The sequence below is a fragment of the Mandrillus leucophaeus genome, unplaced genomic scaffold (genome assembly GCF_000951045.1).
Source record: "Mandrillus leucophaeus isolate KB7577 unplaced genomic scaffold, Mleu.le_1.0 Scaffold249, whole genome shotgun sequence".
NCBI lineage: Eukaryota > Metazoa > Chordata > Mammalia > Primates > Cercopithecidae > Mandrillus > Mandrillus leucophaeus.
This window is the reverse complement of record NW_012102576.1, coordinates 1,581,390-1,607,717: the sequence shown is the minus strand read 5'-3', so window position 1 is coordinate 1,607,717 and position 26,328 is coordinate 1,581,390. Positions and strand designations below refer to the sequence as shown.

Below are 26,328 nucleotides of genomic sequence, written 5' to 3'. Positions count from 1 at the left end.
TACAAACACATTTGTAATTTATCTTTTGCAAGCTGTTGCAACACTCCCACTGAGAATGTAGGGAAAAAAAATACTGAGTTTCTTCCTGCTATACTCTCCCAGCCCTCTGACACCAGATGTGTGGGTGGGGATTTCCCCACACACCAAGCAAGCAATCTTCCAGCAACAGACAACAGCTGAGTGTCCTCTAATTCAATTCAATTCCAACACTACCTGCCTGGAGATAGGATCCGATCCCACAGGGTGAGGGCTCAGTCCCCTAGACTGCTCCCCAGAATTCTGATGCCAATCACAAGTTGTTTTGCCTGTGTTTCTGGCCTACTGGTTACAAATTGGGGGTTCCCTGACTCCCTCTTGGGGTTGCATTAATTTGTTAGAGCAGCTCACAGAACTCAGGGAAACACTCACTTACATCTACAGTTTATCACAAAGAATATTACCGAGGATGCGGATGAAGAGATGCATAGAGCAAAGCATGTGGGAAGGGACACGGAGCTTGCATGTCTTCCGAGTGCACCACCCTTCAGAAACCACCACCTGTTCAGCTGTACAGAAACTCTTCAAATCCATCCTTTGGGATTTTTATGAAAGCTTCATTATGTAGGCATGATTGATTAAATCATTGGCCATTGATGATCAACTTCAGCCCTTCTATTTTCCTTGGATGTTGAGGGATGTGGCTTTAAGCATTCTGCCTTGGTCCTTCCAATGACCAGCCCCACCCTGAATCTACCTAGGGGCTGCCAGCCACCAGTCAACTCATTAGCATGCAAAATGATACTACTTACTTTGGGGATTTTAGAAATTGTATGCTAGGAGATGGGGACAAAATCAAATATATATTTCACAGTATCACACCCACCATAAAGAGTACCCTAATTTTTCACATCCAGGATCAAAACTAATATATATATCCACTGAGACCAAACAGGAAGAGGGAAAAAAGTAGAAGCCAACTTTACCATGATGAGAGCTAAATAAATGTTCTGTGTTCACTATGGCAACTGTAAATTTTCTCTGTAAGAATGAAAAAAAAAATACGGATTTTATGGGAGAAGGAGTAGAAGATAAGGTCAGAAACTGGAGAATGAGGTGAGGCATAGTATCTGTGTATGTTTGAAGAGTAGTAAATTTTGTTATTTAATAATTCTTTCTGATACATGAATCTACTGAAATCTAGTGAATCTATTTTTATTCTCTGGTCACACATTTATAGAAAATATAGGTTTTTTTTGTTTTTTCACTGAACAATGACTCCTCTTAGTTTTCCCACATTTCTTACTTGTTGAAAATTCCTCTGGTTCTAATTAGATTCTGGTTTATAGGAAAGGACTCTTCCTATGGTGGCAGAGATGTAAAACCTCAAAAAGCAGTTATCAAGTAGTCAACACGCAATGTGCATGTGAATGTAATCAAGGCCATCACCATTTCCCTGGGTTTAACAGACCTGGCTATCGGGAAACTCTTCCCATGGCTAAATATGTATTTTTCTTCAACCTAAACAAGTTTTTATTCAAAGTGCCCCTACTTTTTAAAAATTTTATTTTGTAGTTTCTTTAAGTGGAATGACTCTTGCATATTTATCTTCACGTCCTCTGTGTCTACATAAGACCTAAGTGTGGCAAGTTTCGATTAGTTGACAACTACATCAAAGTGATAGCTAAATGAAGTCTGCAATAAATGTTAACATGCCCTAAAAACTAGAAAATACTTTCAAATTTAAAGTGATAATGTTACTTTGGAAATCACCCAAATATGTACGCCAGTGACTAGATACTAAACCCAGTCTGTCCTGGTGAGTCACTGAGAAGCAGGGCTAAGGAAGTCTTTTGCAAGTCTCTATGACTGTGTAAGTTGAGATTAATCATGCTGCTTTGATGGGAAGATAGGCTTGGGGTAAAAACATGCTGTCAGCAGTGTTATTTTGAGCGCTTTAAGATGATACAAACACATGTCTTTATTTTGTGATAACTCATCTGTGAGATCTATTACTTAAGTAAAAATAAAAGGAAGTCATAGATGTCTAATGACATCTTGACTGTCTTTAGGGTAGTGATGTTTTTGTCTGTTGCTCCTTCCTCCCAGCTTGAACTCTATACTTACTGTTCAGGATTACCACAGTTTTCCTCGCATCTCGTCCCAGAAAGCTGTAGAAAGAGAAATTGTCTTATACAGGGAAATTGTCTTGTCTGCTGTGTTCAGCTGCCTACCAATCATCTCTCATGGTTGTGCTGTGTTAGATCAACCAGTAAGAAAGTCACAGTCTTAGGGGCAGTCTATTTAGGACTGCCATTTTCATCTCTCCCATACTTGCTGGCTTTTGTACTTGAGGTAAGGGAACCGTGAAGAACGAATATCTTGTCTGTTGTTTTGGTGGTGGGTGAGCATCACCCTTTGTGAATGAAAGGTAGCCATTTACATTAAATTGTCTACAGTAGAAAATTCCTGATCTCTCTGTCCCTTGGGATATTGCTATTGTCCTCCTAACTCCTGCCCAGTTGAATTCTACACCACTGCTCATTTTTATCCTCTTAGTGTGACAATGACTATACAAAGGAAGAAGGGGAAAAGCAAGGGGACCAGTGGGACAGATGGTCTTCTTTATTGAATAGCTACTAGATACCAGTCAGACTGCTAACAACTCTGTTATTTTGTTTGTTTGTTTGTTGTTGTTTGTTTGTTTTTTGAGTCTTGCTCTGTCACCCAGGCTGGAGTGCAGTGGCATGATCTTGGCTCACTGCAACCTCCACCTCCCGGGTTCAAGCAATTCTCCTGCCTCAGCCTCCCGAGTAGCTGGGACTACAGGCACGTGCCACCACGCCTGGTTAATTTTTGTATTTTTAGTAGAGATGGGGTTTCACCATGTTGGCCATGCTTGTCTCGAACGCCTGACCTCAAGTGATCCACCCGCCTCTGCCTCCCAAAGTGCTGCTGGGATTACAGGCGTGAGCCACCATGCCCGGCCATGAACTCTTAATATTTCATAGCATTTAATCACAATAACCCTCTTGGTGGGTATATTTAACCTTATCTTGAAAGGTTAAGGGACTAAGGCACAGGGTTTTAAGTAATGTGACCAGGCCAGGCATGGTGGCTCATGCCTATAATCCCAGCACTTTGGGAGGCCAAAGTGGGCGGATCACAAGGTCAGGAGTTCGAGACCAGTCTGGCCAACATGGTGAAATCCCGTCTCTACTAAAAATACAAAAATTAGCCAGGTGTGGTGGTGTGCACCTGTAATCCCAGCTACTCTGGAGGATGAGGCAGGAGAATTGCTTAAACCTGGGAAGTGGAGGTTGCAGTGAGCCAAGATCATGCCACTGCACTCCAGCCTGGGAGAGCAAGACTCCGTCTTGGGAAAAAAAAAAAAGCAAGAAAGAAATGTGACCAAATGTACACACCTATTGATGTAGACAGAACTCAAATCAAACCCTATCATAGATATGTGTTGAAAGAATCAATAACACTGGGGACAAGTTTGCTCTAACAATTCCTCGATATTGCTATCAAGTCCCTTCTACTCCTTCTACAGAAAACAAAAAACAAAAACAAAAAAACAAAATTGTCCACTCTTTCTTCTACCTGATTTTTTTAGTTGACTTCCTCTTTCAAAAACCCATTCAAGGCTGGGTGCAGTGGCTCACACCTGTAATCCCGCCACTTCAGAAGGCCGAGGTGGGTGGATCACTTGAGGTCAGGAGTTTGAGATCAGCCTGACCAACATGGTGAAACCCTGTCTGTACTAAAAAAATACAAAATGAGCCAGGCATGGTGGTGCATGCCTGTAATCTCAGCTACTTGGGAGGCTGAGGCAAGAAAATCACTTGGACCCTGGAGGCGGAGGTTGCAGTGAGCCAAGATGGTGCTATTGCACTCTAGCCTGGGGAACAAGAGCAAAACTCCGTTTAACACCACCACCACCACCACCACCGCCATTAATTTAATTCTAGAAGCTGCTTCTGTCTTCTAATAACTTGAGTGCTCTGATATTTCAGGAAAGCAACCACAAAGTCCCTTAGAAAAGAAACAGAGATTTGTAACTATTGGGAGTTTATGGTGGGCAGTGAAGGGGTAAGGAGACACACATATTCAAAACCTATCAGTTGAAAAGGATTTGTAAAAGGATGAATAGCCAGGCTTTGCAGATAACATTTGAGAAACCCCTGCTTGTGTTTTCATTTGTAAGAACTGGCCACTGAGGATGACAAAGCGTGTGTTTCTTCCACCCAACCATGGTACTTTCTTTCACTTTCTTCACTAAAAGTAAGAGAAGCCTAAAGTGCTCAGCAGAGAAAATGCCACTTTTCAGGCTTGTTGCAAAGAGAAAAGAGAGGAAAAATGAAGGAAAGAGAAGGCAAAGGAAGTGAAGAGGAAGCAAAAAGAAAATATAAGAAAAAACGGATTTTCAGATACCACTTTAGCTGGTCTATTAGCAAAAAAAAAAAACAAAAAAACCCTCAGCCCACTTTGTACAGGGGCCATACTGGAATCTGAAACTATCCAGTTTTCTTCATTTGCTCTCCTTCTTGCTAGATGGCATAGCTCTGTACATTTCCCCATGACAATTGCTTAGAATCCCTCAGTCCAGTGACCCTTTTCTCCACTAATGGATTACTCAGAGACTTCTGATTCATTGTAGGCCCAAAATATTTTAAAAGAGCCCTCCCTCTCTTATTTCTAGACTAGACACACCTAAACTGCTAGAAGATGGTTAGAAATTCCTGGATGGGAAATTCCATTTAGGGGAATCACATACCTAGTTTTCATAATCTGTTTGGAATTTTGAGGGATGGGTGATAAGATGCTAAAAGAGAGAAATATACTTCAGTGACACTTTTAAAGTGCCACGGCAATCCTGCGTGTTTCCATGCTCACTCTAATTTCTGTCCCCCTTTTCATTGTTGTTGCCGTCAGTCACACATGCATCTATGCAATCTCGTAATACTAAGGAAACTTTGTAGTGTATTCATTTCCCTAGGACTCCCTGGTTTCTGTGTATGTCTCCCCACCCCGCAGTTCATTTCCTCTCAGATTCTTCTGAGTTGATTAATCTGGGGAAAAATATTGTCTCTCTGCTTTTTCACCACTGAACTCACCAGGATGCAATGCACCAGGGCAGAGGCCGTCGCGACATGAACTCGGACTCCCATCGGGCTGAATTCCTGTATCTTCAGAATCTTGCACTGGGCATCCATTGCCTCCTTTCAATGCTCTGTGCCATATTTGACTTCTTGACCTAGAATTCTTAAGGAGAGAAACTTTTCTCAGGAATTTATCAGCTTTTCTCTCTTTCTTTCTCTCTGTCTCCTCCTCTGTCTCTCTCTGGTTAGTATTTTCTATGGCCTTTCCCTCCTCTTTTTTCCTGGTTTTCTTCTTTATCCTTATTACTATTTCTCTGGCCTCCACATTTACTTCCTTTTGCCTTCTTTCTTTCCGTTATACTATTAATTCTTTCTACATCTTTAAGTTTCTTTCTCCTACTGCTCCCAAAAAGGAGACATGCAAAGAGGACATATGTGTCCTCTGAAGTATTTTTCTAGACATTGATGAAAAACTTGGCGTAGAGGATGGTCAAAGGCAGATTACTGGTGATCAAATATATTCTTTTCTTCATCAGAAAACTGGTTATATTCTTGATCCTTCACCAGAGTACTCTGGAGTGACTGTTGCAGGGTGAAAGTCACCCTGCTACTCTCCTTTCTTCTCTCTCCATGTGATTAACAACCCTTTCTTGCTCTTTGAAACCCTCCCCTTCACTATGTTGATAATCAACTCTCCTGGTTCTGGGTCATTTATCCCTAACCGCTGGGGTAAGACTGAGAGGTTGCCAAATGAACAGGAAATGAACAGGAAAGCCATCTCATCTTTGGAGAAAACAGACTCGAAGATGAGAAATCAAGTTGGAAGATTAGAATTTTCATGTGTTATCAGTGACATGTTCCTCCACCCTGACTTCACTTCCCATTGAAATGGATAACTGAGAAAGACATTTTTAAAAATGTCATTTAAAACCAAATTTTTAAAAAGCAAATGTATAGCTTGCTTTCTTTCTTATCTTTTTCTTTGTGCCTTCTTTCTCTCTCTTTCTCTCTCTCTCTCTCTCTCTCTCTCTCTCTGTCTCTTTGGTAAAGTAGTGATGTGATTGACAAATAAGTCTTGCCACTCAGGAAAATAAAACCTAAGGTCAGAATAAAAACAAGCACACACGCAAGAGCATAGAATAGTTATAATGAAACAAATCTACAGAAACAAATGCGGCTGGGTGCCATGGCTCACGCCTGTAATCCCAGCACTTTGGGAGGCCAAGGGGTGCTGATAACTTCAGGCCAGCAGTTTGAGATCAGTCTGGACAGCATGATGAAACGCTGTCTCTACTAAACATACAAAAATTAGCTGTGTGTCATGGCAGGCACCTGTAATCTCAGCTACTTGGGAGGTTAAGGCAGGAGGTCGCTCGAACTCGGAAGGCAGAGGTTGCAGTGCATGGAGATCACACCACTATACTCCAGCCTGGGCGACAGAGCGAGAATCTGACTCAAAAAATCAAAATAATAAAAGAAACAAACGAATGCTGTATGAATGATTTATACTTAAGTAGGTGATCTTTTACTTAATACCAAATATTTAATAAAAATATTATTATTATTATTATTGGAGACAGAGTCTCTCTGTCGCCAAGCTGGAGTGCAGTGGTGTGATCTCGGCTCACTGCAACCTCTGCCTCCTGGGTTCCAGCAGTTCTCCTGCCTCAGCCTCCTGAGTAGCTGGGATTACAGACACCCACCACAACGCCCAGCTAACTTTTCTATTTTTAATAGAGACAAAGTTTTACCATGTTGGCCAGGCTGGGATAAGAAAAGTAGATGTCAGTTTACAGTGATATATCTATCTCAATCTCATAAGAATTGAATAAAACCTCCTTTGAGGGCCTTTCTCGCTCAGTAAATCTAATTCTACTGAGTGGTTGTGGAAGGGAGACTCTCGAGTGGGTGATCATACTCTAAGGGTCCTCACACACAGCTTGATGATGGGATATGAGAATGGAGGATGTAACCTGTTTTTGTGGTCAGCTAAGGAAAACAAATAATGAGAGAATGGCCTGGTACAATCCTGGTGATTTAAAATCTGTCAGTTTCAAAACAAAATGAGCACTGACAGTCTTTTGTTTTTTACTTTTTTAAATTAGGCAACTGGGGTTAGGATGAAGAGTAGTTTCCAGATTTCAGTTGAAGACTTGGCAAAGGTGGACGGTATTTTATAGGACAAGGAGAGCAGAGCTTTAGGTGGCCTTCCACTAAATTGTTATGTGATTTCTCCAGTCCTTAGTGTTCCCATTCACACAACAGGAGCGGAATACCCACTTGACCTGCTTTAGATGTTATTTCCTAGAGCAAATGAAAATAAAAGACAGGAAAGCATTTTGAATAGGATGTTTCTATCATGAGTGCCATGTACATGGGGAACGCATCATGAACCTTTTCCTTCTCTTTTTCTTGGCAGAAAGACAGTAGAGCACCAAGGCCTAAAGCCTAGCCAGGATACCTGGGTTTAAATACTTGGTTTTGTCACTTAGGAGCTGTGTGATCTTGGAGCAGGTTATTAGATCTCTGTTGGTTCACTTTCATTTTATATAAAACGGGGATAATAACAGTAATATTTATTTGATAGGCTTATACAGATTAAATAAGTTAACGTGTGTAAAATTAATATAATAGTCCTAACTGATATTTTTTGTGTTCGCTAAGATTATTTTGATTTTCACTGAATTTTACCAATGACCTTTACTTTCAAGATTCTGCATAATTACTGTCCTTTATGCTTCTCTTCTATATTTCTATACCATTCCCTCTCCAGACCACATTTTAGTTTCCTGAGATTCTAATTCTTGAGTATTTTTCCTTGCTAGCCTGGCCACTTCTTCTCCCAACCATGCCAGCCTTCACCTGCCTAAACAGGTTTCCTGGTTAACATGACTCCCCGCTCGCATTGCACTTTTCTAACACATGATTGCCATCATCTTTTTGCCCTCCAGCTTCCAAACAGGTTTGAACAAAATGGGTTCTGTTAATGACCTTGTAACTTTCCTTTCTTAGAATTATTATTACCGTTTTCTTTTTTTTTTTTTTCCTCACCAGATTAGTCCCTGGAAAAACAAAAGTTTGTTTTTATTCTGATGAATGAGACTATGCCTTGGGGCAGCTTTAACTCTGAATCCGGTCCCTAACCAAGCCTCCATATAGGGAATGATGAAAGAAGAAAGAGAATTCAGGCAACAAGACTGAACAAGGCACACATTGGACAGGTACAGAAGGGCAGGTAGCTGGGGTAGAGGGAAATGGTCTCATTACAATCCTATACGATCTTGTGCAGTTCCATTAAGCTTGTGAATCATTAGCTTATAACCAGGTAGTTAAGGACTTGGAGTGGAACCAGCAGACGGTGCATGTACATAGACTTTTACACCTATGCCTCAGGGAATAGTTATACAACTGGTGTAACAAGTGTAGCCAAAAAAATTGCTTACTTCTGGTTCCGTTGATCATTCTCCTTTTGACTTTGCGTAAGTCAGGTGGCCAACTATGGATTTCTTTCCTCTCTGTGCCTCAATAAAATAGAGGCCAGGACTATTATTACTCTGAGGCATCAACCTCAAACTCTAAGTCAGTGGGCAGGGCCGCAGCCCTGACTTCAAAAATAAATAATACAGCAGAAGTTGTTTCATCTTTGCAACCCTTGGGAGATCCCTTGGGAAGTGTTTCCATCTAAGGAGCCATGATCACAGCACAGGGACTGAGCGACAGCCTCAAAGACACTGAAATCAGTAAAAAGATTAGAGTTAAAAAAGTTAAACAAGATGGAAGGATTCAGTTTATCGTAGAATGTTTTAGGTTTATATGCTGTGTAACACATCACCACAAATTATGTGAGCCGCAATGTAAAACAACATACTTTTATTATTTCAAAGTATCTGTGCGTCAGAAGTGTGGGCACAACTTAGTTGGGTCCTCTGCTTGATGTCTCACAAGGCTGCAATCATGGTGGCTGCTGGGCTGTGCTCTCATCATGCATTCCCAGGTGACCCTGGGAAGATTCACTTGTAAGCTCTCTCAGGCAGAATTTATTTCTCCATGGCTGCAGGATCCATTTAAGCTTGCTTTTAAAAATCTAGACAGAGAGATAAAGATGGAAATAGGAGAGGAAGAGTGACTTTAGCATAATAGTCACTATACCTTACATAAGCTTATGTAGATGATCACACACATTCCCGCACTTCTGCTACACTCCAAGTCATAGGTCTCACTCACACTCAAGGCGAAGGATTACACAAGATCATGAACACCAGGAGGCAGGGATAATGAGAGCCCCCTAAATTTTTTCAAATCTGGCCGGGCGCGGTGGCTCAAGCCTGTAATCTCAGCACTTTGGAGGCCGAGGTGGGCGGATCACGAGGTCAGGAGATCGAGGCCATCCTGGCCAACACTGTGAAACCCTGTCTCTACTAAAAAATACAAAACAAAATTGGCCGGGCATGGTGGCGGGCGCCTGTAGTCCCAGCTACTCGGGAGGCTGAGGCAGGAGAATGGCGTGAATCCGGGAGGAGGAGCTTGCAGTGAGCCGAGATCGCGCCACTGCACTCCAGCCTGGGCGACAGAAGGAGACTCTGCCTCAAAAAAAAAAAAAAATTTTCAAATCTGTCCAGTTATCTGCCACACAAGGACTGTAGAAACTATCCCACTGATCTTTAAAAAGAGGATAAACCCAAACATCCATCAATGGATAAATAAAATGTAGAATGTGGTTTATATATACAAAGGAATATTATACAGACTTAAAAAGGAACAAAATTCTGGCACATGCTACCACATTGATAATTGTTGAAGACACAGTGCTAAATAAAATAAGTTAGATACAGAAGGACAAATATTGTATGATTCCACCAGTAGGAGGTGCCTAAAATAAACCAATTTACGGAAACAAAAAAATGGAATGGTGGTTTCCAAGAAAGGAGAAAGGAATTGGGATTTGTATTAGGTCTGTGCAGAGAAAGAGGATCAATAGGATGTGTACATACGTAGAAATAGATTTATTATAAGGAATTGACTTTTATGATTATAGAGTCTGGTAAGTTAAAATCTGGAGTGTGGGCTGCCAGACTCGGCTGGCAAGTGGAGAACTGGGAGAGTTGATGGCTTAGTTCCAGTCCGTAGACGGCTGGAGAATTCTTTCTTATTTGGGGGAAGGTTAGAAGTTATTTTGTCGTTTAGGCCTTCAACTTTTGGATGAGGCCCACCCACATTATGCAGTGAAATCTGCTTTCCTCTGCTGATTAATATGTTAACCTTATTTAAAAGCATCCTGTCTGGGAACCCCATGGCCCAGTCAAGAAGACACATAAGGGCAACATGGTGGCTCATGCTTGTAATCCCAGCACTTTGGGAGACAGAGGCGGGCGGATCACTTCAGGACAGGAGTTCAAGACCAGCCTGGCCAACATGTTGAAATACTTTCTCTACTGAAAACATGAAACAATTAGCCGGGAGTGGTGGCGGATGCCTGTAATCCCAGCTACTCAGGAGGCTGAGGCAGGAGAATTGCTTGAACCCAGGAGGCAGAGGTTGCAGTGAGCCGAGATCACGCCTTTGCAATCCAGCCTGGGTAACAAGGGCGAAACTCCATTTCAAAAAGAAAAAAAGACACATAAAATTCAATTCACCATCACAGGAGTTATTGCTTGTTGGGTACAGAGTTACAATTGGGGAAGATGGAAAGTTCTGGAGATGGATGGTGGTGATGGCTGCACAACAATGTAAATGTACTTAATGCCACTGAACGGTACACCTAAAAATGGTTAAAATGGTAAACACTTTATGTTCTATAATATTCATGGCATCCAAAATAACTGAGTCAGTAGAGAAATGATAATATGCCCTTTTCAGTGTGATATCGTTTCAGTGTTTTTTAATTCTTTTTTTTCTTAATGGAGTCTCGCTCTGTTGCCCAGGCTGGAGTACAGTGGCAGTCTCAGCTCACTGCAACCTCCACCTCCCAAGTAGCTGGGATTACAGGCTTGCAACCAGGCCCAGCTAACTTTTGTATTTTTACTGGTGACAGGGTTTTACCATGTTGGCCAGGCTGGTCTCAAAATCCTGACCTCAAGTGATCCACCCTCCTCGGCCTCTTAAAGTGCTGGGATTACAGGCATGAACCACTGTGCCTGGCCAACGTTTTCAATTTGTTCTCAAATACTCTGCACATAATAAAAGGAATACAGGAAACAGGGAGGAGGAGGGAAATGGAATCCTCATTAGGCTGTCAATATTGGTAATTTTTCCTAACAGTTTCTTATATGTTTTATTTATTTATTTTATTTCCATTCTTCCTTTGTCTATCCTTTTCTTTTCACTTTTTTTTTTTTCCTGGAGCAATTTAAAGTAAATGCTGGATTTCATATCATTTTGCTTATAAATACTTCAGAAGACATCTCCAATTGATATATATCCGGTTAGGAGGTTGTCAAGGGAAAATAGATAAGTATTCTATCAGTAAATACATACAGACATACTTACGGGTCTCTCATGTGAGAGTCTTTGTGACATAAGTCAATCACGGATTTTACTGAAATATATTATTTGATGGGTAATTCAACTGTGCTGACTATTAGTACTATACAAATAACTATTATCTATTGGGTTCTTATTATGCTCCAAGTACAAAGTTTGTCATTTTTACCCGGCTCGTCATTTGAATTCCTATAGCAATGTGACATTTTTCACAAATGTAGTGTGAAAAAGCTTATCATTCTTACCCAGCATGTCATTTGAATTCCTATAGCATCGTTATCAGGTAGACATTATCCCTAATTTCCAGACAAAGACATATATTCAAAGTATTAAGATTTTCCAGGACTGCAGACTAAAGGAAAGTACTGAAACTAGCTCTTTCTGGTTTCAAAGCGCTCTCTGCTGCTATGTTACACTGGCACTATATGAAATAGTAGCCCCAGATAAATTCTAAAATTACCCAGGACACCATTGCTGGAAATGGGAACCATATGTGATTCGCCCCAAAATTCTCAGATCTATCGCCAAATAAAACGGTGAAAATTAAAAGAGAATATATGTGATTTCTAAAAGACACCATATAGAAACAGTGAAAATTAAAAGAGAATATATGTGATTTCTAAAAGACACCATATAGAAACAGTCTGCTGAGTGAAATTAGCAAACAAACATTGCAATCAAATATTTTGGCCCAAAATTCTAACACATTTTTCACAAATGTGGTGGGACTTACTCTCTTTGAATTTCAGTTTCTGTATCTGAAGAGTGGGTACAATATTTCTCCTCTAATGCTCATGAAAAATAGTTCTCCCTTTCATAAATTGCTTAGCGAAATATCCTGAAACACCTTCAGAATCGCCACTTTCTCCACCTGCAATACACATAACTCAAGAATTTGCGTCAGCGAACTTCCCAATATGAAGCAAAGCCTCTCCTTCCTCCTACCAATGATTGAGTCATTCTTCTATTAGATAACAGTGGCTATTTAAATACTTCAGCAGAAGCTCACATATTTTTAGTTTGTTGAAGTTCGTGACTGCTTCACTCTCTCATTCTTAGCTTGAATTTGGAAATGACTTTTGATGACCTAAAGATCCAGACTATGAAGGACCAGCCTGATGAGAAGTCAAATGGAAAAAAAGCTAAAGGTACTAGGGATGGGAAAATGTGTACAGGGAAAGAATCCCAGTGTTAGCCCCAAAATGTAAATTCACCGAAATATGGGATTAGAAAGCTAAACACCCAAATATGGGAAAAGAGAATTAATACCATTTACTTAAAAGAGAAACAAGAAGGCTGTAACGATGATGATGATAACTTATTTATAACAATTTATACTGAGTATTTACTACAGGTTGTTCTATATGCTATTCACTTTAAGTGTATTATTTCTCGGAATCTTCACAACATTTTGAGATTGTCACTATTACTATCTCCCTTTTACAGAGCGCTAACTGGGCATCAGGAGGACTGACAACATGAGTTTTATGGAGCTAATAAGTGGTAGAGCTAGGACTGTACCACAAACTCCCATTTATCCAGAAGTCAATACATCGGAGGGCTCGGGAACCAAATTTATCTGGCGTATATAATGATAATTTCTGTAAGTGTCCTTCAGGCACTACAAAAACCTGAAGTACCTCAGGAATTATGCAGGCAAAGTAAATGATATTCAGTGTAGTTTAGCATTAAGTTACATTTTGGTGTGTACTACTGCTTTGAAAAACTATAAGTTCTGTTTGACACATACAGTAAATTAAATTGCATAGGTATAAATTAATTCATAATCCCAGTTCCACAGACAATCTGGGTAAATTGCCTTTTATTCTATATCCATTCTGAGGGAAATGAACAGAATATAAGGAGAGAAAGACAGAAACGTATTGTCAGAAATTTGAATAAAGAAATTCCAAATTATATTTCCAAAAATAAAACAGAAATTTCTCTCAATAGAGAACATAAGTGTGAGCATGGAGTGATTTAACATTTGAGCCAACGAACTAAATTGCTATAAAAATAGTGCTGGCATTTATAGGTAAAACCAGAAGTGAACAATAGTCATTTGTTTCTTTACTCATTATTTGTGTAGTAAATATCGAGGGCCTGAATTTACAATAATCATGAGATTGATTCTTCTTTCAGAATCTTGGTTAGATCAGGTACTTCTTCAAATAATCGGATTGGTTTCTGATTAGAAAATCACTAGTAGGGGCAGCAGTTGGATTAATGATCTCTGCCTACCAAGGACACAGGTCAAAAGGGAATCTATAGAAAAAGGGAACACGTACCTTCCTTCACAGGGTCCTGTGATTTTCTTTTTCCTCTAAAAATTCAGTTTTTCATTATTTAAGAGTGATGAGGCCAGGCACAGTGGCTCACGCCTATAATCCCAACACTTTGGGAGGCTGAGGTGGCCGGTCATGAAGTCAGGAGTTCGAGACCAGCATGGTGAAACCTCGTCTCTACTAAAAATACAAAAATTAACCTGGCGTGGTGGTGCACACCTGCAATCCCAGCTACTCAGGAGGCTGAAGCAGGAGAATCGCTTGAACCCGGGAGGCGGAGGTTGCAGTGAGTCGAGATCGTGCCATGGCACTCCAGCCTGGGCAACACAGCAGGGCTCCACCCGCCCCCACCAAAAAGAAAGTGATAAAAGTATCTGATGCCCTACAGTGTGGAATGAACAGTGACCAGAGAGTTGAAAGACTGGTTGAAAGATTTACATAGAGGTATTTGCCCCTGAGGCTAGAACTAGGCAATTATTTGCAAGAGACACAGACAAGCTACAACTTCTCTGCTAGCTTGCCACACACACTCTAGAAGCCAATAAGTATTGAATCAGAGGATGAACCATATTTATCCCTGTCAAGTTTCTATCTTCTTTTTATCATTTGTGGAGTTTAACACAGTACCTTTGACATATGAGAACTTTGAATATATCTGACTACTGCTTGACTTGGATCATTATACATTCACACTGGAAATTATATTATTATAATATTTCAAGTCACATAGCTACTGCCAATTAGACTAAAGACTTATTTTTGGGTTTTAGCATTTGTGTGTTCTTAAGCAAGTCAATAAACCTTTCAGTCTCCTTATTTGCATACAGAGGATAACGATATAAGTACCTTATTTGTTTATCTCACAAGGTGAGGAAGCCAAATACATTGTATGGGATGTGTTCCTACAAAACCAGTAATATCTGTGTTGTTTTTTTTTTTTAGTGGTGGAACACATAATTGGATATTCATACACCTGTGAGCTATGTGATATGTTTTTTTCAAAATGGTGAATATTTCTCTTGTAAAATCAAGTCTACACTTGGTGTGAGTGTAGGATATGCTGTTAATATAAGCTAAATTAATATCAAGGTTTCATCCCTACTTTTCTTTGATTAATAACCCCAGTTCCAAGTTGTAATTTTGGTGGACTCATAATTAAATAGCATAAAATTATTCATAAAGTTATTTGAGGTCATCTCAGTTGATTAACTGAAGAAAGCTTGTTTGCTTTATGTCTGACATTTGTTTATGTTACTTACAAAACACACTGTGTGTGTGTGTGCGCACATGTGTACACGTGTTCTATATTAAAAACGTCAGGCTCTCTGCACTTGGATGAAGTTGATTCAGCCAAGCTGGACTGTGAGTTTCTTGAGCAGTAATTGTGGGGAAAGTAGATAAAGTATAAGCTTTAGAATCATATATTTAGATTCAAATATCTAGTATTGAATCCTGGCTCTGAATTTATTGGCTGTGTGACCATGGATAAATCACTTAAATTCCTTAACTCTCCCTATTTTCCATTCCTAAATGTGTATGATGAATTATTTGCAGAGCCATTTGGAGGACTAGTGGTATGGAATGCAAACTATTTATGTCTATTTACTAAAACATAAACAGTAAATCACCAAGTACAGACAGGTTCCAGAGAATGGTTCACTTACTTGTTCCCTCTTTTTTGTCTTTCTGATTCTATCCTCTGTCACTCTAGGCCTTCAGTTTCTTTATTCTCCATGGTGGTGCCTGGTTGCTGTGACTCTGGCAGTCCTCTGCCTGGGATTAGTAGTGACCATTATGGTGCTGGGCATGCAATGTAAGTGCTAAAATAAGGAACTGATGTTTATTGGGGTCGGGGTGTTGGAAATGAGGTTAATAAATATGGTTTATAAGTTCCTTTCATAACAACTACAAACAGCCTTGATATAGATTCATTTTAGGCAAAATGTTTTTAAAGTGACCATGAAAATAAATGGGTATATTGTTCACCTTCAAATGGATAGAGCCATGAAATAAAAATTACAACTGGCAGGCATTTTTTTGTTTGTTTGTTTTGTTTTCATAACTTCATGGAAAGGCCGGGTACAATGGCTCACGGCTGTAATCCCAGCACTTTGGGAGGCCAAGATGGGTGGATCACCAGAGGTCAGGAGTTCAAGACCAGCCTGGCCAAAATGGCAAAACCCCATCTCTACTAAAAATACAAAAATTAGCTGGGTGTGGTGGCACATGCCTGTAATCCCAGCTACTTAGGAGGCTGAAGCAGGAGAATCGCTTGAACCGGGGAGGTAGAAATTGCAGTGAGCTGAGATCACACCATTGTACTCCAGCCTGGGCAACAGAGCGAGACTCCATTTCAAAACAAACAAACAAACAAACAACAGCAAAAAAACAACCTCATGGATAGAGCCTATTTAAATTCTAGAATGATGGATAAGATAATAACTTAAAGTTACTAATCTCCGAGATCATCTGAGAGGCCCAAAAGTAAAATAAATTTTATTTAGCTTGCGGAGTTTTGATAGAGATAATTAAATACTATTTTAATGTTAAGAACCAGAAACACAATCTTAATAAATAAAACATTTAAAATAAAAAATGTTTCACATTTATAATAAGAGCATTTAGAAAAGAGAAGATATTGAGGAAAAAAAAGAAGTGAAAAGAAGGTCCGGAGTGGCCAAGAAGGAAAGAAAATGGTGCCCAACATTCACCTGACCTGCCTGTGAATTTAGGTTGTAGATCTGAGTTGTTTAGGCTACCCAGGATCCAGGTTATTATGGCCATTGAAGTGCTATTTGCTTCTTAACTGCTGTTCTAGTTCACAAACTATTTTATTTTAAATTTGTGAATACTTAGGGCCTTTCCTAGTGACTAGGAGAAGTGCCCTTGACTCAGTGGTGGTGGTCAGAAAAATCTTCTGAGCCTTTGATCACCTTATAACAGGATCAAAGCTGCCCTCAAACCAAGCGGTCTACTTTGTATTGCACCATCAAAATCCAGGAACTGAGACATTTGACCCTTAACATGTTATTGCCTGCTTGATTTCACAACCTTCACTTTATCTTCACCCTTCCTAAAATGTACTGTGGCCAAGGGGGAAAAAAAAGAAAAGAAAAGAAAAAATGCTTTAGGGACTCTTGTGACACAGTGTGTGTGGCTGTCTCAAAAAAGGGGTGTATGTCACAGTTCTTAAAATTAGGAAGTCTGGAAGACTAGACAGAATGGGAGGAGATATAGCAGAGGAATTAAGACATAAATAGAGTAAATCACTAATGACAATTCCTACTAATAGTCGCTGAGTCTGGTGGGTGTCTATTTTAGGTTTTCCTTATTTCATTTATTCTAACGCTGTACTGGTTATCTTGTGATTGCTTTTAATTTGTAACTCAATAAAAAAAAATCTTGGGTTTTTTTTTTTTTTTAGACAGAATCTCCCTCTGTCACCAGGGTGGAGTACAGCGGCACTGTGAGTCCCCTGCCTCAGCCTCCTGAGTAGCTGGGACTACCGGCGCGTGCCACCACCCCCAGCTAATTTCTTTGGTATTTTTAGTAGAGATGGGGTTTCACCACGTTGGCCAGGATGGTCTCGATCTCTTGACCTCATGATCTGCCTGCCTTGACTTCCCTAAGTGCTGGGATTACAGACCTGAGCCACCGTGCCTGGCCAAAATCTTGGTGATTTTTTAAAAAATTACAAGTGGTTGCAATGTTCCTGACATTAAACAAAATACTGCAGGAATATTCAAGAACCTCCCAATCTGTAATTTCTGAGTAAATTTGAGTCATTTTTCAGCAGCTTATTTATTGTCAAAATAGATTTAATTCTGTTTTGATTTCCTCAAAAAGTCCCTGGAGGGATTTTTATCTGGACTAGAACTAGAGTCTTAACGCAACTGTGATTCAGTGTCCCAGGTGTCTAACCTCCTAAAGCAACAGCAAACAAACCTAACTCACCAGAAAAATAAACTGGAGGGACAGATCTCAGCCCGGCAACAAGCAGAAGAAGCTTCACAGGAATCACAAAACGAACTCAAGGAAATGATAGAAACCCTTGCTTGGAAGCTGAATGAGAAATCCAAAGAGCAAATGGAACTTCACCACCAGAATCTGAATCTCCAAGAAACACTGAAGAGAGTAGCAAATTGTTCAGGTACTGGGAGAAGAGTGAGTGAGGAGACATAGTGGAAGCTTTCTGTCCAATCGTAACTATTTTTTGGAAACAATTCTGGGCTCAAAATTGGTCTATTGTTATGTGTATCATTATTCATTCGTAATGTTCTATATAAGAAGTTCTCAATTTCTTTTTCTTTTTTCTTTCTTTCTTTTTTTTTTAGATGGAGTTTTGCTCTTTTGGCCAGGCTGGAGTGCAATGGTGCAATCTCTGCTCACTGCAACCTCCACCCCCTGGGTTCAAGCGATTCTCCTGCCTCAGCCTCCCAAGAGTTGGGACTACAGGGGCCCGCCACCACGCCCAGCTAATTTTTGTATTTTTAGTAGAGACGGGGTTTCACCATGTTGGCTAGGCTGGTCTCGAACTCCCGACCTCAGGTGATTCACCCACCTCAGCCTCCCAAAATGCTAGGATTACAGATATGAGCCACTGCACTCGGTCAATTTTTGATTTTTTAAATTTTATTTTATTTTTTTATTTTAAATGGGGTCTTGCTCTGTCATTCAGGCTGGAAAGCAGTGGTATGATCTCAGCTCACTGAAGCCTCTGTATCTTGGGTTCAAGCGATTCTCCTGCCTCAGCCTCCTGAAGTGCTGGGATTACAAACATGAACCACCACGCCCAACTAATTTTTGTACTTTTAGTAGAGACAGGGTTTTGCCATATTGAACAGGCTGGTCTCAAACTCCTGGCCTCAAGTCATCCGCCTGCCTCAGCCTCCCAAAGTGCTGGGATTATGGGTGTGAGCCACTGTGTCTGGCAAGAAGTTCTAAATATTTTTATCATAACAACCCTATGCTCTGTGAAATCCTTGAGAAATCTGATTTAATGAAGCATAGCTTTTGGTGGATTTAAGTTTTCCTTCTTTATAAGAGCCTCTTCTTTTTAAAATTTTAGTTTTGAGATTTGTCTTTTTATTTTTTTATTTTTTGAGATAGGCTTGCTTCGTCACACCCAGGCTGGAATGCAGTGGTGTGATCTCAGCTCAATGCAACCTCCACCTCCCAGGTTCAAGCGATTCTCTTGCCTCAGCCTCCTGAGTAGCAGTTTTGAGATTTTTCTTGAAGAATTCTGCCACCCCGACCCCTTTCCATAGATCCTTATCTCTTTCCATTCCAATGCGTTTTAGTCATTGTGTTTCTTTTTCTTTGGGGTCTTTTTGTCCTTGTAACTGTCTACCCCTAACTTGACATTAGCTCATTCTATGGCATTATTTCTTAAAGTGTACTACATCAACTTATTTTATTTTATTTCAGTTTTTGGAGATGGAGTCTTGTTCTGTCGCCCAGGCTCGAGTGCAGTGGTCTGATCTCAGCTCACTGACACCTCTGCCTCCAGGGGTTCAAGCAATTCTCGTGTCTCAGACTCCTAAGCAGCTGGGATTACCGGCACCCATCACCATGCCTGGCCTTTTTTTTTCTGTTTTTTTAGAGGGAGTCTCTCTCTGTCCCCTAGGCTGGAGGGCGGTGGCACAATCTCGGCTCACTGCAACCTCCACCTCCTGGGTTCAAGTGATTCTCCTGTCTCAGCTTCCCAAGTAGTTGGGATTACAGGCACCCGCAACCACCCTTGGCTGATTTTTGTACTTTTAGTACAGATGGTATTTCACCATGTTGGCCAGGCTGGTTTTGAACTCCTGACCTCAGGTGATCCGCCTGCCTCGGCCTCCCAAGGTGCTGGGATTACAGGTGTAAGCCACTGTGCCGGGCCCATCAATTTCAATAGAGCCAATGGAGGCAGACTGGCTTGCAAGCCTTACGCAGATACTTCAGATTAGACGAAAATCTGAGGAGTCCAAGCCGTCTATTTATATAAGAAAAAATGAGTTAATTTTAGTTGTCTAAAGGGACTCAGAATCCAGAGGCAGGCAGAAATAGTAGCATCTATAAGAAGACTATGATGTGAACTCTGATATTGTTACAGAAGCTACTGTATTATTTGGTCTTTCTGCGCAGTATGTCATTAAACCAGACATATGGTTTTAGGCATAGGGAGAGTGAAAAGGTGTGAGATAGAGTCATTCAGAGGTACTTTATTTCCTTGGAGGTGCATAAATTAGTACCCTGCTGTCAGGATTAGTAAACAACTTCCTCTAATAAACAGAGATCTCTCTAGCTTCTTGTTTGCACAATTTACTTAATCTCAACCACATAATTTCTTTGAATAAAGAGTATATAATAACAGTTCACAGGTACCTAAGCTTTTCCTTGATAGGTGAAACATTGAGACCCGAATAAAGTGAAATGATAATAAAAAGTAATTTTGTGTAATGTTTTGCAGTTTATTAATCCCTTCACTATTTAGAGGTCATTTACATTTTCAAAATTAACAGAAATTTTTAGACAAACTAATTTTTAGCAAGTGTCAAACATATTTAATCTCTTTAAAGTTGGAGCTTGCAAGGAAATGAATATTACCACCTTCAAGAAGGCTTAAAGGGAGAAGGTTTATCTATTAAGGATAGGAATGTTTATAAAAGTGGACATAACCACATACTAACCAATGATTTATATAACAGGCAAGGCCTAAGAGAATTTTGTTTTTATCAGTTGTATGAGATTAAACCTATAACAGGACCATCAGAACTATCTCCCAGAGATGCCCTGGATGAACAACTAATGAAAAACAATAAGTGATACGTCTGATGCTGGCAGATACACCAAGTAACGTTTTCCATTCCTTGACAGTGCCAGATAAAGGCTAGTTAGTAGAGATACCAAATAAACTTCTGCCTTTCATCAAAAAGGCTTTTTTGTTTTTAGATGGAGTCTCGCTCTTGTTGCCCAGGCTGGAGTGCAGTGGCGCGATCTCGGCTCACTGCAACCTCCGCCTCCTGGGTTCAAGTGATTCTCCTGCCTCAGCCTCCTGAGTAGCTGGGATTATAGGCGCCCGCCCCCCTTCCCCAAGCTAATTTTTGTATTTTTAGTAGAGATGGGGTTTCCCCATGTTGGTCAGGCTGGTCTCGAACCCCTGACCTCGTGATCCACCCACCTCAGCCTCCCAAAGTGCTGGGATTACAGGTGTGAGCCACCACGCCCGGCCCATCAGAGAGCTTTGAGAAGTCTTTAAAAAGTAATACTAAAATCCCACATTAAGAAAAAAAAAAGCCAGGTTTTTCCAGTTTGAGGCAAGTTTTATCTTTTTTACTAAAAAGTCTGTGGTCTTCAATGTATATATGAGGGGGGAGAGATACTGAGAGGTTATTACATGTTTGCTTTAGGCCAACAAGCTAGTGAGATGCAGGGCCTTTGCAGGAATAGACTACATTTAGCAATGGAATGTGTGGTGATTCTCAAACTTTACTGTATGTAAATAGATTGTTAAAAGTGGCAGATTACAGATTTACCTCAAGATTCTGTATCAGAATGTCTCGAGAATGTCACTGAGAAACATTTCCTCAAATGGTTTTAACTTAGAAGTTTGAAAGGTAGTATGTTAGAAGTGGTGAAACACCCAGACTCTAGCGTTACATTGTCTGGGTCCAGATTCTCCTCTATGTATCAAATGAAGAAAATGACTGGAACCTATCTCAAAGAGATACTATGAGGATTAAATGAATTAATATCTGTACAGTACTTCCAATACTTTCTGGCACATATTGAGTGATATTTGTGCTTGTTAAATTATAGAACAAATACAAACATCACTTACTATGTTTATTTTTGTGCACACACACACATACACGCAGTTAGTTTAAATACTACATTTTGTAACATGTCCTTACTTTGTCATAACTTGGAAAACTTGCCCAGACTGTGTTTTTAGTCCACAAAAACTTATATATATAAAAATATATTTTTTTGAGACAGTCTTGCTCTGTCACCCAGGTTAGAGTACAGTGGCATGATCTCAGCTCGCTGCAACCTCTGCTTCCTAGGTTCAAGTGATCCTTCCACCTCAGTCTCCCGAGTAGCTGAGACGACAGGCGCATACCACCATGCCCGGTGAATTTCTGTGTTTTTTGTAGAAATGGGGTTTCACCATGTTGCACAGGCTAGTCTGGAACTCCTGGCCTCAAGCGATCCACCCGTCTCAGCCTCCCAAAATGGTGGGATTATAGGCATGAGCCACCACCCCCAGCCAAAAATGTACATATTTTTATATTTACATAATATGATGGGATTAGTCAAACTAAGAAGTAAGAAGTTTGCATTGACTGCTTTCAACTTGGTCTCTTTTTCTTTTTATAAGCATCAGTTTGGTGAAAAACCAACTTAGTGTTTTGTATGCTCTTTCTCATTCACTTTTTTCTTTTGTTTTTCAGTTCCTCCTACTTCCTCCTCTCTGATAAAGCCTACTCTTATTTAGTGGTTTTATGCCACAGTGAGAATGAAATTAAAATGCTGCCTTTCTCAAAGATTTTAATTTTTCACCTTTTGGTTGTAGTGTAGACCAGAGTACTTTGTTTCCCCTTGAGGAGATGGAAGAGATGATGATGATGATGATGGTGATGATAGTGATGATTTGGGGGTTCCTGAAAGCATCCATAAACATGTAGACATTGGTATATTTTACCTATTGTCTAAGTTCTGTTTTTGGTTTGGTGGACTCCCTGTGAATTTTGCTGCTGAAAATCTCCTTATTTTCTAAAATCTTATTTAAATTGATTAAATTTAAATCACTTTTATATTAATATACTATGCAACAACTCTGTACAAAAGAAATATAGTATGTGCTACATATCTATCATTAAAATTTCTAGTAGTCACATAAAAATGAAAAAGAAGCAGATAAAATTAATTTTAGAAACACATTTTGTTTAACCCAAGGTATTTGAAATATTATTTCAATACTAATCAGTATAAAAATTTTAATGGGCTATTTTACATTCTTTTTTTTTTTTCAAACTAAGTTTTCAAAATCATTTGTGTGTTTTACACTTATAGTACCTCTTAATGCAAACTAGCCGGGTGTGGTGGGTCATGCCTGTAATTGCAGATTTTGGGAAACTGAGGCAGGAGGATTGCTTGAGGCCAGGAGTTCAAGACCAGCCTGGGCAACATAGCAAGACCCTGTTTCACTTAAAATATATATTTTTTTAAGAAATGCAAACTAGCTATATTTCTAGTACTCAAAAATCACATATGGCTACTGTATTACAGCACACATGCCTAAAAGCAAGGCACATAGTATTTAAGCCTAAATTCATTATTCAAAGATATGAAGTTTTAAAATCCATAGCATTACTTTTTAAAAACAGCAGAATGGCTATTAAATATCTATTTCCCCAACCCTCACTTGCTTTGTTTCAAACACAGTTTCTAAAATTATATGCTAGCCTAACTTGCTTTTCATCAGGGGAAGTGAAAATGCTAAATGGGAAGTACATTTAGGTTGCTAAAATCAGTATGCTTTCTTTCTTTCTTTTCTTTTTTTTTTTTTTTTCCAAAAAATGGAGAAATAAGGACTCTGGGGCTATTTAGGTATTTGAAGAACATGGGTAAAATTTTACTTAAGAAGTAGTGTGGGGCAGGGCGCGGTGTCTCACGACTGTAATTCCAGTACTTTGGGAGGCCTGGCCTACGTGGTGAAACCCCATCTCTACTAAATATACAAAACAAAAACAAAAACAAAAATAAATAGTATGCACCTGAGAGGACTAAGGGGATAATTGATTTAAGAACTGCAGAACTGCTTTTACACAAACATAACTGACTGAGTAGGTATATTACTCTTCCCAGCTCCTTGTCCGCAAGACTGGATCTGGCATGAAGAAAACTGTTACCTATTTTCCACGGGCTCATTTAACTGGGAAAAGAGCCAAGAGAAGTGCTTGTCTTTGGATGCCAAGTTGCTGAAAATTAATAGTACAGCTGATCTGGTGAGTGTTTATGGATGTTTGTTGGGCTGAAGTATTGGTTGACAGGGAAATGAATCTGGTTTAGACTGTCACTGCAGGAATTCTTGTTTGAGAGCCAAAATGTCTGTTTTTTTAGCTTAATCTGATGACCAATTTTGTGCATGACCTTGGACTGACAGGCTCTGTAGTATCTCTAGGCTTCGGTAACTGTTTGCATAAAACAATCAAGGGGATGCCAGAGATCCCTTTTGGTTCTTTAGTTTTGTGGATCTAACACTAACTGACTTTCAGATTCTAAAACCACCACGTGGATTCCACAAACTCAGAAACATTACTCCCCACAGGACTTCATCCAGCAAGCAATTTCCTATTCCAGTTTCCCATTCTGGATGGGGCTGTCTCGGAGAAACCCCAGCTATCCATGGCTCTGGGAGGACGGTTCTCCTTTGATGCCCCACTTGTAAGTTTCCCATTCTTTTTGATGCCTCTCTTCTTGTCAGTTACCTATTCTTTGCTGAACCTGCTAGTGAAGTCACTGTCTGCATTCCACCAATGTTCTCTTCTTGCCAGAGAGAAGCTTGGGGGAAATTTCTCAAAGTCTCCTTCCTTACCTCTTTCCAAAAAAGATTTACTCATTAACCATTCAGACCTTTTCTTGAGTTTTCCTTCCCACGTTTATTACTGATTGGAGGCTTTAAGATAAAAAGTTTCAAAAGCTAAGTTTCTGAAACAAGGTGGCAGTAAACCTAAGTTTTTTGTTGTTGTTGTTCTTTTTTGTTTTGTTTTGTTTTGTTTTCCTGCCTGCAGATTTAGAATCCGAGGTGCTGTTTCCCAGACATACCCTTCAGGTACCTGTGCATATATACAACGAGGAGCTGTTTATGCGGAAAACTGCATTTTAGCTGCCTTCAGTATATGTCAGAAGAAGGCAATCTAAGAGCACAGTGAATTTGAAGGCTCTGGAAGAAAAGAAAAAAGACTTTGAGTTTTATCCTGGAATTTAAGCTATTCTTTGTCATTTGGGTGCAAAGCATGAGAGCCCAGAGAACTGTCATTTAGCTGGCTCCTTCACAGAAAGTGGGGCTACAGGTGCCCGGCACCTTTATGTCAACATGTTTGATTCTAGCTATCTGTATTATTTGACCTAGCTTGTCCCAAGCTTTCCTGCCAGCCTGACGTCCATTTCCCCCTTTTTATCTTAAAATTTGACTCCTCTTGAAGCTTGAAAATCCTCTGTACTGAGTCTTCTTTACCTCATTATCACCTTCCCCTCACCCTCTTAAAATTGCATAAAAGACAGAACATGGAGAACTTACTCAAGTGCAGGCAGAGACCAAAAAGGGGAAACATGTCTGGGAAAAAGTGCACATGAAGAAACAAAGAAGGACAGAAGCCATCCCGAAATGAAGAAACTCATGTTCCTAACTGTAAAAGATATCACTCCTTGGTTTTTAAACTGTGGTCCATCTCCAGACTCTTACCATTTACAGACAGACAGACAGACAGACAGACACACACACACACACTCATATTTTGGGACAAGTGGGGAGTCCAAGAAAGTACTTAGTAAATGAGTGGTGTTTTCTGTGAGCTAATCCACAACCTATTACCACTTCCTGAATCAGTTATTATTTCTTCATCTTTTTTTCTACCAGAGAACAGACTAACAGCTTTAACCCTTCACAACAGTTCTTGTTAGAATCATGGGATGTGTGGCCCAGAGGTAAGAATAGAATTTCTTTCACGAAAGAACACACCTTTTGTAGATGACCTCTTCTCAACTCTGTTTTGCTATGCTGTAATTTCGAAGCATATAAGACAAAAAAAATGAAGACACTCAATCTAGAACAAACTGAGCCAGGTATGCCAATATTGCTGAATAGAAACAGATGGAATTAGAAATAGATCTTCTATTTTTAGGCTTCTATTTCCTTTACACCCACTCTTCATAGCCTATTCTACTTTAAAGGAAACCTTTTTATTTTGGTGCACATAATCTAGCAGGAATCTTTTTTTTTTTAAGAGCTGTATCATCCTTACGAAGGTACGAGATGTTTGCTTTTGTCAAAAGCTTTGCTGAGATATAATTAACGTAAAATAAACTGAACATATTTAAAGTGTACAATTTGATAAGTTTCACACCTTGTGGAGAACATGCATACCACAGTTAACATATCCATCATCCCTCAAAGTGTCACAATGCCCCTCCCGCTGACTCCTCCCCAGGAAACCACCAATGGGCTTTCATTCTGCATTTTGTAGAGTTTTATGTGAATGGAATCATATAGTATGCTTTTTTTTTGTCGGGCTTCTTTCACTTTGCATAATTATTTTGAGATTTATATGTCTCCATCTTGCTGCTCGTATGAATTCATTCTTTTAAATATTTGTTGAATATTCCCTTGTATGGATATACCACAATTCGTTTACCCATTTACTTGTTGATGACATTTGGGTTGTTTTAGTTTTGGGATATTACAAATAAAGCTGCTGTGAACATTTGTGTACAAG

General features: G+C 39.8%; 2 protein-coding genes across 6 annotated transcripts in view; one reads left to right on the top strand and one right to left on the bottom strand.

Moving 5' to 3' along the window:
• Positions 1-14,158, bottom strand: part of TMEM52B (transmembrane protein 52B) — a 19,472-nt gene extending 5,314 nt beyond the window's left edge. The window contains exons 1-3 of one of the 3 annotated variants that reach the window (XM_011983347.1): positions 13,850-14,158; positions 5,097-5,244; positions 2,104-2,147 (exon numbers count right to left, since the gene is read on the bottom strand). In XM_011983347.1, coding sequence (XP_011838737.1) covers positions 2,104-2,147; positions 5,097-5,195 — 143 coding nt within the window. In that variant the 5' untranslated portion in view covers positions 5,196-5,244; positions 13,850-14,158. Of the gene's footprint in view, positions 1-2,103; positions 2,148-5,096; positions 5,764-13,849 lie in introns of those variants that run through there. The other 2 variants (XM_011983345.1, XM_011983348.1) reach the window with 2 other exon arrangements.
• Positions 12,508-26,328, top strand: OLR1 (oxidized low density lipoprotein (lectin-like) receptor 1). Of its 3 annotated transcripts, XM_011983349.1 has the most exons (6): positions 12,508-12,709; positions 15,558-15,659; positions 17,751-17,996; positions 23,699-23,838; positions 24,162-24,277; positions 24,625-26,328. In XM_011983349.1, exons 1-6 carry the CDS (start codon positions 12,634-12,636, stop codon positions 24,752-24,754), a joined length of 810 nt encoding a protein of 269 aa, XP_011838739.1. In that variant the 5' UTR covers positions 12,508-12,633; the 3' UTR covers positions 24,755-26,328. The 3 variants fall into 3 exon arrangements, with proteins under 3 accessions (XP_011838739.1, XP_011838741.1, XP_011838740.1); XM_011983351.1 differs by lacking the exon at positions 23,699-23,838; XM_011983350.1 differs by lacking the exon at positions 24,162-24,277.

Coding starts and splice junctions, on each gene's coding strand:
- OLR1 (XM_011983349.1), top strand. CDS start 12,634: ATGACTTTTGATGACCTAAAGATCCAGACTATGAAGGACCAGCCTGAT. Junction 15,660..17,750: donor TATGGTGCTGGGCATGCAAT/GTAAGTGCTAAA, acceptor ACTGTGATTCAG/TGTCCCAGGTGTCTAACCTC. Junction 17,997..23,698: donor GAGAGTAGCAAATTGTTCAG/GTACTGGGAGAA, acceptor TACTCTTCCCAG/CTCCTTGTCCGCAAGACTGG.